The sequence below is a fragment of the Monodelphis domestica genome, chromosome 1 (assembly GCF_027887165.1).
Source record: "Monodelphis domestica isolate mMonDom1 chromosome 1, mMonDom1.pri, whole genome shotgun sequence".
In the NCBI taxonomy this organism is placed as follows: domain Eukaryota; kingdom Metazoa; phylum Chordata; class Mammalia; order Didelphimorphia; family Didelphidae; genus Monodelphis; species Monodelphis domestica.
The window spans coordinates 694,592,871-694,605,381 of record NC_077227.1 but is presented as its reverse complement, the minus strand read 5'-3'; the positions used below and the strand labels follow the sequence as shown (position 1 = coordinate 694,605,381).

General features: G+C 41.3%; 2 protein-coding genes across 11 annotated transcripts in view; one reads left to right on the top strand and one right to left on the bottom strand.

Annotated features, from left to right (window-relative positions):
- Nucleotides 1-12,511, bottom strand: part of LRRC36 (leucine rich repeat containing 36) — a 69,822-nt gene that overhangs the window by 50,895 nt on the left and 6,416 nt on the right. For 3 of the 9 annotated variants that reach the window (XM_056805182.1, XM_056805245.1, XM_056805116.1), the window contains exons 3-4: nt 3,088-3,209; nt 1,923-2,011 (exon numbers count right to left, since the gene is read on the bottom strand). Coding sequence is in view for 2 of the 9 variants with exons in the window: in XM_056805087.1 (XP_056661065.1) it covers nt 110-179 (70 nt within the window). In the remaining 7 variants the exon portion in view is untranslated. Of the gene's footprint in view, nt 1-109; nt 262-1,922; nt 2,012-3,087; nt 3,210-12,511 lie in introns of those variants that run through there. The other 6 variants (XM_056805330.1, XM_056805293.1, XM_016427684.2 and 3 more) reach the window with 4 other exon arrangements.
- KCTD19 (potassium channel tetramerization domain containing 19) overlaps nt 311-12,511 on the top strand; it is a 42,397-nt gene continuing 30,196 nt past the window's right edge. The window contains exons 1-2 of one of the 2 annotated variants that reach the window (XM_007477156.3): nt 311-1,105; nt 2,617-2,913. In XM_007477156.3, the coding sequence (XP_007477218.1) occupies nt 1,103-1,105; nt 2,617-2,913 (300 nt within the window). In that variant the 5' untranslated portion in view covers nt 311-1,102. Of the gene's footprint in view, nt 1,106-1,129; nt 1,205-2,616; nt 2,914-12,511 lie in introns of those variants that run through there. The other variant, XM_007477158.2, reaches the window with a different exon arrangement.

Sequence of the window (12,511 nt, the reverse complement as noted above, 5' to 3'; positions counted from 1 at the left end):
TGCCCCCCACCCTCTGCGCCTGGGTCCCCATGGGAACCCGGGCCCCCATGGGCGTCACCGTTTCTCCACCTGCGCCCCCCCCCAGCCGGCCCCGTCCTCCCAGCCATACCAGGCTCCTCCTGGGTCAGCGCCCCCATGCGGCGGAGCCCTTCCTCGTTCAGATCCCACTGCTCTGCCATCCCAGCCCGGCCAGGCCCCGAGCCTAGCTGTCGAAGTCAGGGGACAGCCTCAGGGAATGCCGGGAAACAAGAAAGCTCGGAGAACCCCGCCCACCCACACCCAGCGCCGTCCCCTGCCCCTCCCCTGACGTCAAGTCCATGGTCTCGTGCTCCTCCATGGGGCACACTGAGAACCATTCCCCAACCCCCAGCTTCCTTCCAGCCCCTATCCTTCATCTCTGGCTGTGCCTCTTTTCCAGCAAACTATGGTCCTCCAGCAGCCCCTTAACCCAATGCCTTTGTCCTGGACCACCAGTGTCCTCATCCGAATCTTCCCCCTCCCCCTCCCAGCTAGGCCTGCACACTGGGTCCTCCTCTCCCTCCTTTCCTAACATCTCCATCTAACCCCACAGTCCCCTGTATAGATCAGCACTCTGCTCTCTAACCTCTCACCCTTCCCCCCATCACCACGTGCACCTTGCAGACCTACACGTGCTGCTTTTCTGCCACCCCACCCCATCCATCACCATCACCTCTTACCTCCCCAGGCCTGCACGTGATGCCCCCTCTAATAACCTCCCATTCTTCCTGCTTATCATGTGATTTCCCAGGCCTGCACGTGCTGCTCCCCTATAATCCTATCAGATGCCTCCTGCATTCTCCCAGGTCTGCACGTGCTGCTCCCTTTTAACCTCACACCCTGTCCCATCACTTCTCACACCTTCCAGGCCTGCACCTCTCAAGTCTCCTGCCCTTCCCCCTACCGCCTCGTGCATCCTCTCAGGCCTGCACGTGCTGCTCTCCTCGAAGCCTCCCGCCCTTCCCCACCTATCACCTCTTCAGCCGCTTTCTTCTAGCTCCACCCCCTTTTCCCCACCCCTCCCCCATCTCTCTCAGGCGGTTATTCTATTCTCAGTCAGCCACGAGCCAGAGGCGCTGTGACCATGGTATGGAGGCCGCCCTGGGGTGGGGGGTGGGGGGTGGGGGGCGGAGTCGGCCTGTGATTGATCTGTGTGAAGGAAGCCCAGACTGCCAGGCCAACCTTGGTGGGGACATCTCTGTGGGGCCAGGCTTTGGGAGGGGTAGCCCAGGAAAGGGAGCAGGGCTCGAGGAAGAGACCCTTGGATGAGGTGATGTGACCTGCACTCAGCACCGCGTGGCCCAGGGCCACATCCCCCATCTGGCCTCTCTCGAAGCTATGCTTGATAGCTGCCTCCCCTCCCCGAGGGAGCCCTAGCAGCCGATGGTGTGGGGAGCAGTTGAGTCCTTACTGCCCCCTCTCCAGCCTCCCGGTGAGCCCCTGTCCTGGAATCATTCCAGGGCAGGAAGAGAGGAGGCTGGAATGAGGCCTCCCATGCCTCCTGGCCCTCTTGGAAGCCCCAGGCCAGATGCCTCAGGCAGTGGACCAGCTCTTAGGACTCCAGCATACATCCCTCCCATTGAATAGAACTGACTCCTCACTGGCTTCTCTGAATTGGGGCTCTTCATTGGGACAGAGGCCTTTGGGGTTTTGTTTGATTTTTGGGGGGTGGGCAAGACGTTCCAAATGTCTGTGATGTAAGGACCCTCCTCTACTGGTGCAGCAGGACGCTTGTCAGAGCACTGACCTGCTTATTTGCTCACTTTTTATTGAGTTCACAACGTGATAGCCCCACAGCTGGTGAAGTGGGAAGGACAAATATAGACTAACCATTACCATCTTACACATAAAATAGTTAGATTCCCAGGCTGGCCTTCGATCATACAGGAAGAGTCAGGACTCACATATTCAGCACTCTTCCCACTACACCATACTGTAGGCAATAGTCCCAGATTATTTTGGCCATATCATCGGAGGAGATTTTCCTCAGCCCCTGAAAGAAAAGTGACAAGTTGAGCTATTAGCTTTTTTTTTTTCCTCTTAAACCCTTACCTTCCATCTTAGAATCAATACTGTATATTAGTTCCAAGGCAAAAGAGAGATAAGGGATAGACAATGGAAATTAAGTGCCTTTAGCTGCCCAGAGCTATTAGTCTTCATTTAGGGAAATGGATTTTCTTCTTTCTAGCTGTTCCAGGTGCCCCCACCCCATTCCAGGTCATCACCTTGTTTTAAACATGTGTTTTTAGTCAAAGTTTTGTTACAGAACACGTTATACTTATAGACACTCTATTTTTCTGTCCTTTCTTTGTTGCACCAGTCTAAGGCTTAAAAAAGCAAAAAGAGGGTTAGATGGGAAATTTAACTATGAATAGATAGATGAGCTTATGTTTTTAATGGTGAGGTTTATTGACTTAATGGGTTCATCACTACAAACCTTAGTGTTCTTTGGTCGACATTAATAACCACCAAGGGAATTGAAAGAGCTCAAAACAAACAATGAACTCATTTCTTTGTAGATAGGATCTACAAAGAGCCTTGCATTTATTTAATATATTCAAGTGCTCTGGGTCATAAATCTCTTCATTTTCCATTTAGGAGGAACCTGGGATGTCTCATGAATCAGCAGAGGATTTGTTTCATTTTAATGTAGGGGGTTGGCACTTTTCAGTTCCTAGAAGCAAGCTTGCTCAGTTCCCAGACTCCCTCCTGTGGAAAGAGGCATCTGCCTTGACACCTTCGGAAAGCCAACGGCTATTCATTGACAGAGATGGATTCACATTTCGACACGTACATTATTACCTGCATACTTCCAAACTCTCTTTTTCCAGTTGTGCAGAATTAAATTTGCTGTATGAGCAAGCATTGGGTCTTCAACTGACACCTTTATTACAGGTAAGCACCTGTCAATTGACATATAGGTTTCTATCTAGATGTGTTTGTGTATTATTTTTATGTGGAATAGACTATAGATCAATCATTTGATATGTCTTGGTGAGAAACTATGATGAATAATTCATTACATAAAATTAATATAGAGGATGTAGGATTACAACCTGCTTAACCCACCTGACCTTGCTCCATGCCTGCAATCAGTAAGCATCCAAAGCAGGAATTATCTCTCATCCATTCCAGTATCTCAGAAAGCACTGACAGCTCCTTCAAATGCTATATTAGGCTGTTTCCTGAATCTGAAATTTAATGTTTTTAAAAGAAATAAAAAGTTCTGAACTAGGAAGACTTACCAACACACCTGTGATGTGTTAAATTAAGTGCCTTGAACATATTGCTCACTTTAATTGAAGTAATTGAATCAATGTGCACAGCTGGTATATTTTTTTCTTCATAGTTGTGCTGAGCATGCACCCAACTATTTTCTCTAACAAGTTCTCTCCACCCTTATCGTCCTACTCAGTGTTTCATTAGACTCTAGAGGGGACCCAGGCTTTTCAAAAGCAAAGTTTTGGTATATCTCACCAAGTTAGAAAGCATTCAATTTTGCTAATTTGCTAAGCCTCAGGCATCTAGAACCAGGCAACTAGGCTGGAAAGGCTTACAACCAGGTTGATAATAGGGAAGAGGATTTCTATTTATTTATTTTTTTGCTATGGCAACTGATCAAGACTGTCTTCTTGGGAAGTGGAGGTGATATAAAAGCAAAAAATAATAATACTTAAACAAAAAAAGAAACCGAGTTTACTGAGGCATGGAAGGATTACAACCTGCTGTGACTGGCAGTGTCCATACTGATGAAATCACAGAACTTTAAAGTATTGAAGTAAGTCCTCCAAAAAGAACATTCACTGATACCACTAAGAGCAGAAAAACAGAAGCTTTGGTTTGTTTTTATTCTGTATATCTGAGAAATAATATCTTGTTTTCTTAGAGAAGAATCATGGCAAGAAAACTAGACTAGGAATCAGAAGAACCACATACGACTATAGATAAGTCACTTGCCTTTCCTGGGCTTCTTTTTCCTAATGTAAAATGGAAGATTTCAATCAGGGATTCTTAACCTTTTTGTGCATTGGGCAATCTAGCTGGTGAGGTTTGTGGGCCCCTTCTAGGAAGAATGTTTTTAAATGCATAAAGCACAATGCATAGAATTACAAATGCAGCCAATTATATTATGACATCTGTCATAATTAAAAAAAAAAACAAGATCATGGACCCCAACTTAAGAACTTTTTATTTAGATAATCTTTGAGCTCTGTTTATGGTAAAATGCACTTCTGTGATCTAGATATATTCTACAAAATATCAGATAATATTGCCTTTTTTTTAATCAATTTAACAAATATTGAGTTCCTTCCCCAGTATGTGCAATCACCTTTAAAATAAGGAGATAGATTGTATTGTATAGAAGGAAAGAGTGCTAGATATGGAGTTTTACAAGATCTGAGTTCAAATTTTGCTTTTGCCTCTTATTACCTATGTGGCTTTGATCAAGTCACAACCCATCTAGGCTTTGGTTTTCTCATATGCAAAACTGGGGGTTGGATTAGGTGACTCTTAAGATTTCTTCCAGGTCTAAATCTAGGCTGTGGAGTCAAGATGGCAGGCGAGAAGAAGCATGTTTGCCCAATTTACCCATCTCACCTCTTCTACAACAGCCTAGAAAATGGTCCAAACCAAATTCTGATCATAAAAGGCAAGAAAAAAAGTCAGTCGTTTTTTCCAGCCCAGGGCAGCCTCAGAAGACAGAGAGGAATGTGGATGGACATTGGTTGGGAGCTGACCAGGAGTACAGTGAGATAGTAGTAGGAAGCATTCTCAATACCCAGGAATGGAAACAGAGTTAATATAGAGCATTAGGGCTAGAAACACCAGGGTAGAAAGAAATATCAGGGAATCTCTGGGCTCTGGGTTCAAGAATAGGTACCATCTTTTGCCCATTACCCTGTTCCAGGCCATAAATCCAGGGTGGGGAAGAGTGGTCATGAGTGAGCACTGAGCCTAAGAGCAAAAAAGGCAACTCAGGCCTAACTTTTAGCATAGCACATAAGTTTTCAGTAGAATAACTAGAGCAGATGACAAAGACCAGAGGAAAACTAGCAGTTCATTCAACCTGCAGAACTTCCCAGCAGGCTAATAATGACTGAGTCCAGTACAAGTCTACTAAAATTCAACTATATACAAGTCAACAGACCCAACTTGCAGAGCTCAGACCAGGTGGGCAGTGAACAGACATCTGCCCAGATCATACCACTTTAGAAGCATTGAAAACTCACAGACCCCAGACTGAGTGTAAAAGCAGCAAAAGAACATAAAAGGACAGGAACTCAGGCCAAACATTTTCTCTATACACACTCGGGGGTGAGCAAATCTCAACGCTAAAATTCAAAGTCAAGAAGTAGGCTAGAGGAGTTCAAATATGACCTCAGATGCTTCCTAAATTGTTGACCCTAGACAAATCATTTAACCCCAATTGCCCAGTTTTGACCCACTCTTGTCTTGGAACCAATACTTAGTATTTATTTTAAGGCAGGAGGAAAAAAGGAAGAGAAAGAAGAAGAGGAGGAGGAGTAAGAAAAGGAGAAGTAGTAATAGGAGTATAGTAGTAGTAGTAGTAGTAGTAGTAGTAGTAGTAGTAGTAGTAGTAGTAGTCTGAACAAACAGAAAAAGAATCCAACCATAAAGAGCTACTACAATGACAGGGAAACCCAAGACTCAAACACAAAAGAAAAAATGACTTGAAAATATCTATAATAAGCAAAACTTCAAAGAAAATGTAGATTGGATACAAAAACAATAAGAATAACTAGAAGAGTTAAAGGAGCTAAAAATTTTTTTAAAACCAAGCAAGAGCTACAGAAATAAAATATAAAGAGAATTTAAAATTTGGCCAAAAAAAAAAAGGTAGAAAACCTTACTAAAGAATATAGCACTTTGAAAATTAAAATTGACCAAATGGAAGCTAATGACTCCAAAGATATCAAAAAATCATAAAACAAACCAAAAGACTGCAAAAAATAGAAGAAAACATGAAATGTAGAAAAAACAACTGAACTAGAAACAGATCAAGGTGAAATATTTTAAGAATCATTGGACTACCTGAAATCCATGAACAATAACAACAAAAAAAATTTAGATATCATAGTTCAAGAGATCCTAAAGAAAAAATGCCTAAATATCTTAGAACAAGAAGGCAAAGTGGAAATTGAAAGAATCTACAGGTCAACTTCTAAAAGTAATCTCAAAATGACTATTCTCAGGAATATTATAGCCCAAATCCAGAGCTCCCAAATCAAGGAGAAAATACTGCAAGCAACCAGAAAGGAAGAATTAAGGTGCTAAAGAGCCATGGTCAGGATCACACAAGATCTAACAGCTACCACCTTAAAGATGAGGGCTTGGAATATTCCAGTTCTAAATTTATAATCCAATCACTCAATATAACGTGGTCATTGTCATCAATGATTATAGTCTTATAGGGAAGAAAGAAATATCCACAAATAAGAGATAGTGAGTATAGGAGAAAGAGGATTGGATTTGGAGTCAGAGAGTTGGGTTCAAATCCTGATTCAATTTTACTAAATGACCATACTGCGTTCATGACCTTTGGACCAGTGGTTCAAAGTTCCTTTGTCTAGGGCTCTTCATATTAGTGGAGATAGGTTACTCAATGTTCATCACTGCATGAGAGGCAGAGGTAGCAAGAACTTGGGAGAAGAGAGTTGCTAGTCTTCAACCTTTCAGTTTTGAGATCGAAGATACGTAATTATAGATTATCTTTGGGTCCCTAAATGGATATCAAGGCTCTAGGAAGCTGACATGTAGACAAACTTGCACTTCAATCCTAGGTTTTTTATAATCCTAGGCATTTCACTTTTACACTAGCGACTTCAAGGAATTAACCTTTGGGTGAGATCTGGGACCTCTCATTTGAGCTGAGATATCTGGATCTCAATAGGAGAACATGTTCACTCTGTATTGTCTGGTATATGCTTGTCTTTGAAACTTCTCTGAAACTTTCAGAAACTTTCTGCATGCTATCAGCTAGGGTTTATTTGCTAACTTGCCACATGTATTCTTTGTGGAATTGGTGCTTGGCAGGAAGGTAGTCAAACTTTGGATACCTATAGCCTGAAGCATTACTTTCCTATTAAAGGACAGTGAATAGGAGTTCAGCTTTAACCTAAAAAAATATTGCCCATAGATTACCAAGAGGAGCAGTGTTCCTCTTTCTCTAAGAAAAGCAGTCTAGCCAGCCTCTGGTCCCATCCTCCTAATTCCCGTCCAGGCAGGAATCAAAATTTCCTTTGTAAAAGGGTGGATAGAAGATACTCTAGAGCAGTGATGGTGATTTTAGAGGGGCAGGTGATGTGAGAAATGTCCTCAGGTGCCCATAGAAATGGAGAGGGGAACCGCCCAGCCTCAAGTACTTCTGGCTTTCTAGTAATGAACTCTGGGGAACTCTGTGCTGGAGCAACAGCAAACATGCCCACAGAAAGGGCTCTGAGTGTCCCCTTTGGCACATATGCCATAGGTTCACCACTGTGACTTTAAAGCCTCTATTTTATGCACAGTGAATTCCCCTCAAATTCAGTAGATGGTGATTAGGATGTAATAGAAGTTCCCCTCCTTTCATGGCTATCATGCTTCTCTTCAAGCCGCATTTAGATAGACCCAGATGAACATACATAATTTACATGGGCAACAGACCTACCACCCCTTCCCAAAGTTTAGATAAAGCATGGTCCCTGCCTATATGGAATTTACAATGATTTGTCTAATAGAAGATTAAGACACTAACCCAAATGGTTATAATGAAAAAAAGTATTCCATAAGTACATTGGAGAATTACAAAACAAGATGCCAAATGAGGTGGGAGAATGAAAGTGAATTATGGGGGTAGGCATACACTATGAACTTTTTAAATTTAATTTTTTTTTATTTTCCCATGTTTACATGATTCATTTTCTTTCCCTCCCCTATTCCCTCTCCCCATGCCAGAGCCAGCAAGCAATTAATTCCATTGGGTTGTACAAATGTGATCATTCGATACCTATTTCCACATTATTCATTTTTACCATAGAGCACTCTTTTAAAGCTGAAATCCCAAATCATATGCCCATATAAACAAGTGATAAGTGATGTCATATGTTTTTCTTTTGCATTTCTACTCCCATAGTTCTTTCTCTCAATGTGGATAGCATTCTTTCTCATAAGTCCCTCAAGAATGTCCTGGATTATTATATTGCTACTAGTAGTAAAGTCCATTATATTGGGTAGTTCCACAGTATTTCACTCTCAGTGAGGTGTTTCCAGTTCATGTAGAAATCCTTCAGATCATCACTCCTTATAGCACAATAGTATTCCATCACCATCAGATACCACAATTTGTTCAACCATTCCCCAATTGAGGAACACCTCCTCATTTTCCAATTTTTTTGCCACCACAAAGAATGCAGCTATGAATATTCTTGTACAAACATTTTCATTATTATATCTTTGGGGTACAAACCCAGTAGTGGTATTACTGGCTCAAAGGGTATGCATTCTTTTAAAGCCCTTTGTACATATTTCTAAATTGCCTTCCAGAATGGTTGGATTAATTCACAACTCCATCAGCAATGCATTAGTGTTCCAATTTTGCCACAACCACTCCAACATTTATTATTTTCCTTTACTGTCATATTAGCCAACCTTTTAGGTATAAGGTGGTACCTCAGGATTGTTTTGATTTGCATTTCTTTAATTATGAGAGACTTAGAACACTTTTTCATGTGCTTATTGATAGTTTTGATTTCATCGTGTGAAAACTGCCTATTCATATCCCCTAACCATTTGTTGTTTGGGGAATGACTTGATTTTTTGTAAATTTGACTTAGTTCCTTATATATTTGGGAAATTAAACTTTTTTCAGAGAGTTTTGTTATAAAAATGTTCTCCCAAGTAATATGAATGCGCCCAACTATTCACAGTTTGGAGAAAATTATATTTTGCTGCTAATACAAAGCCTCTGAAATGCCTTTCAGTCAGGCCACATTTCTATTGTTACAAAACACACAGGATGATGAAGGTGCCTCTCTATTTTATGAACAGTGAATTCCCCTCAAGTTTCATTAAATAATAATTAAGATGTGATTTTTACTTCCCTCTAGTAATGGAAGTTCCTTTCTCCTCATTGACTACTCCAGGCTAAAATCTTCCATCTTTCAAGCTAATTTCTTTCTTTAAAACTTTTTTAAACAAATAAATATCAGAATATATTGTAAATATTTCAGATCAAGAGAAGGTAAAGTCCTTGAAAGAAGAGACTATGACTTTTTTGCATTGCCCCAGTACCTGCCCCAGGAAGGGCACACAATAAATACTTGTTGAATTAATTTTATTTTAAATCCTATAAAACCCACCCTTATCTGCTCTAAAACCTCATTTCTAAGCCTAGTTTTAGCTTTCTAAAGTCCTGCCAGAGCATTTCTTTACTCCTAATTATTTGCTAGACACAGTGCTAAAAGCTGAGGATAAAAAGAAAGGCAAAAACAGTGTCTACCTTCAGGAAGCTTATATTCTAATGGAGGAGACAACATTAAATAACTTGGTACAAATAAGATAAAAACAGAGTAGATGTGAGGTAATCTGAAAAGGAAAGGAACTCATAGCTGCGGGGCACCAGGAAAGGCCTCCTCAGGAAGATGGGATTTAAGCTGAGTATGAAAGGAAGCCAGGGAAACTAAGAAGCAGAAGTGAGGAGGAAGAGCTTTCCAGGCAAGGAGGGGATAATCAGTACAAAGATATGAAGACAAGAAATGGAATTTTCTATTGGAGGAACAGCAAGCCAGTCTAGCTAGATAATAGGGGATAGGAAAAAAGTAAATGTAAGAAGATAGAAAAGGTAGGAAGGGCCCCGGTTATGATAAGCTTTAGATGCCAAACAATTTCTATTTGATCCTAGAAGTAACAGGCTGTAACTGGAAGTCATTGATCAGGATCAGGCAACATGATCAGACTCTCATGTTAGAAAAATCATCTTGACAGTTAAATGGAAAACGTGTTGAAGTGGAAGAGTTTTGAGGCAGGGAGACTGATCAAGATTCCAGGATAGGAGTGATAAGGAACTGTACAATGTAGTAGCTAGATGGGTGGAGAGAAGGAAGAAGGATACAAGATATTCCGTAAAGGATATTCAAGTCCAGTGACAAAATAAAAGCCAAGGATGACTGGTGATGGCCCAGAATGCAGTGGTAGGCTTAGCATCTTTGGTGTCTGACCAAGCCCTAAGCTCTCCACAGCACCTGCTTCAGCTACTTTCATGACCACTGGAACAAATTGTTCTTATCTGTTCATTCCACCTGGGAAAGTCTTCACATGCATGGTTAGCGTAGACAGGTTTGAGACCTGCTAGTTGCCCTCAACTTGGTTTAACCCACCTTCTGAGAGGGTTTACTGGGATGTAGCAGCTTCTTGGAGCCACAAGTGGGATTTGGGTAAGAGGCCGACACTAAAAATGGATGAGCAGCTCTGAAAAGGGCTCAGGCGACCATCACACCAGAGGTATTAATCCTCTCTAAAAACTCCATATAAAAGATGAGAAATAGTGGGAATAATAGTAGTAACAGTCTACTGAGAAGGAAGGGAATGGGAAGAATGAGAAAATATTTTGGGAAAGTCACAACTTCTTAGTGCCTTGGGCAATTCTCCAAAACCTTCAACTATAGAACAAGTGCCAAACTGTATTAGTAGGAGTTTCCAATCCAGGAGTTCCCTATACCAAGGAAATCACAGCTATACTTTAAAAAAATAGAGGTGTGTGTGTGTGTGTGTGTGTGTGTGTGTGTGTGTGTGTACTATTACTATTATTGGTCAGTATCCATTTTTCATCAAACTAAGAAATACTTCTAAAAACAAAAAAAATGCGATCTAATGCTTGGTTTTGGCACATCATGTACAAACTACAGTTAAACATTCAAGTACTCTGCATTATAATCACAACTTTTCCTGAAATGGAGTATACTCATGGAAAAATCCCTCAGCTACTTCTGTGATTGGACCTCTCTTCATCATTCACCTCAAAGACATTTTGAGCAAGCAGTGTGGTGTAATGAAAATAGTCCTGAATTTGCATTTAGAAGACCTGAGTTTGAATCCTGGTTTTGCTACTTTGTGCATATATGACTTTTGGCACATATGGATCTGAACAATAAAATGTTCTGACTGACCATAAAATGGCCTTGGCCTTTACCTAAGAAGTTCTAGCAGAGAACACATGTTGATAGCATGCAGAACTTATGTTTCCTTTCTCACTGCCTCCTGAGGAGTGCCAAGCTTGGAATCTGTCATTGCTACACTTGTGAGTAAGCCATCTATAATCAGTCACCAGCCCAATATGTCTGCTTTCCATGTTCTTTGGAGCCAATTCTTGTGTTTATCGCAAATGATGCCAGTGTGGGGAAAATATGAGCAGCAATCTCTCTCATCCTTCAGGGTAGTTAGCCTTTGCTGCTTTTTTTGCCTTAGAATTGATGATAAGACAAAAAGTAAGGGCCTGGGGGTGGGGGAAGGGTAAGAAACTGATTTCCAAGGTCCCTTCATTTTTTTATATACCACAATTTCTTACTCTGTCAAATAAGATAATTTCAAGCTCTTTTCCAGCTCTAAATCCAGGGAGATCTAATGAACAAATACACAGCAAGTCTGATTCTCTATGGCTTAACTTGTTTGTGAATGTTGATAAATTCATAACCATTCCTGATGATTCTGGCCCACTAGAACCATAAAAGTTGATTTTCCTCTGGGCTACATTGTAAGTTCTCAAGCTAACATTCAGCCACATTGATCCATATCTGCATTTCCTTATGGAATTTTCCCTTTGGCAATTTTAAAGAGCCCACCCTGAACATACCCAAAACCAGTTTATTACACCTGAACATAGCTAAAAAGCCATACTTTTGATTGGCAAATCCCAACAGGCAAAAATTCAACTGTTTTGTTTTATTTTAAAATATGGCATGGTAACCAAACATCCCAGAACACATCCCAGGACAGATGTGGCAGTATGATGTGAGGGGAAATAATACTGAATTTGGAATCAGAAGTCCTAGGTTTGATTCTCAGCTCTTCTACTTATGTAACTTTGAAGATGTCATTTCACATCTGTGGGCCTCAATTTCTACATCTGGAGGTAGCACCCCCTCTGGACTATTTCCCCCAATCTGATACTTGAACATGAGAGTTAACTCCCTCAGAGCAGGACCTCACAGGTTCAAAGGGTCATTTCTGGTTCTGCACTCATAAAACTGTAGCTCAGAAAACCTACCAGTAAGATTTCCTTTAACAGCTAGCCAGTCACAGTTGAAAGCAATGACAATAAGAAAAGTATCTTCCAAATATTCCCAGGTTTATACACAAAACCTGGGGCACAAACTCCCACAAATACACACCTCATGTAAGAAGAGCGGAAATACAATAAATAGCACAAATGTAGAGAGCATATGTGACCAGAGCAGCTCCCAAATAACCTCCCGTTCCCCACTGGGGACTTCTTGGA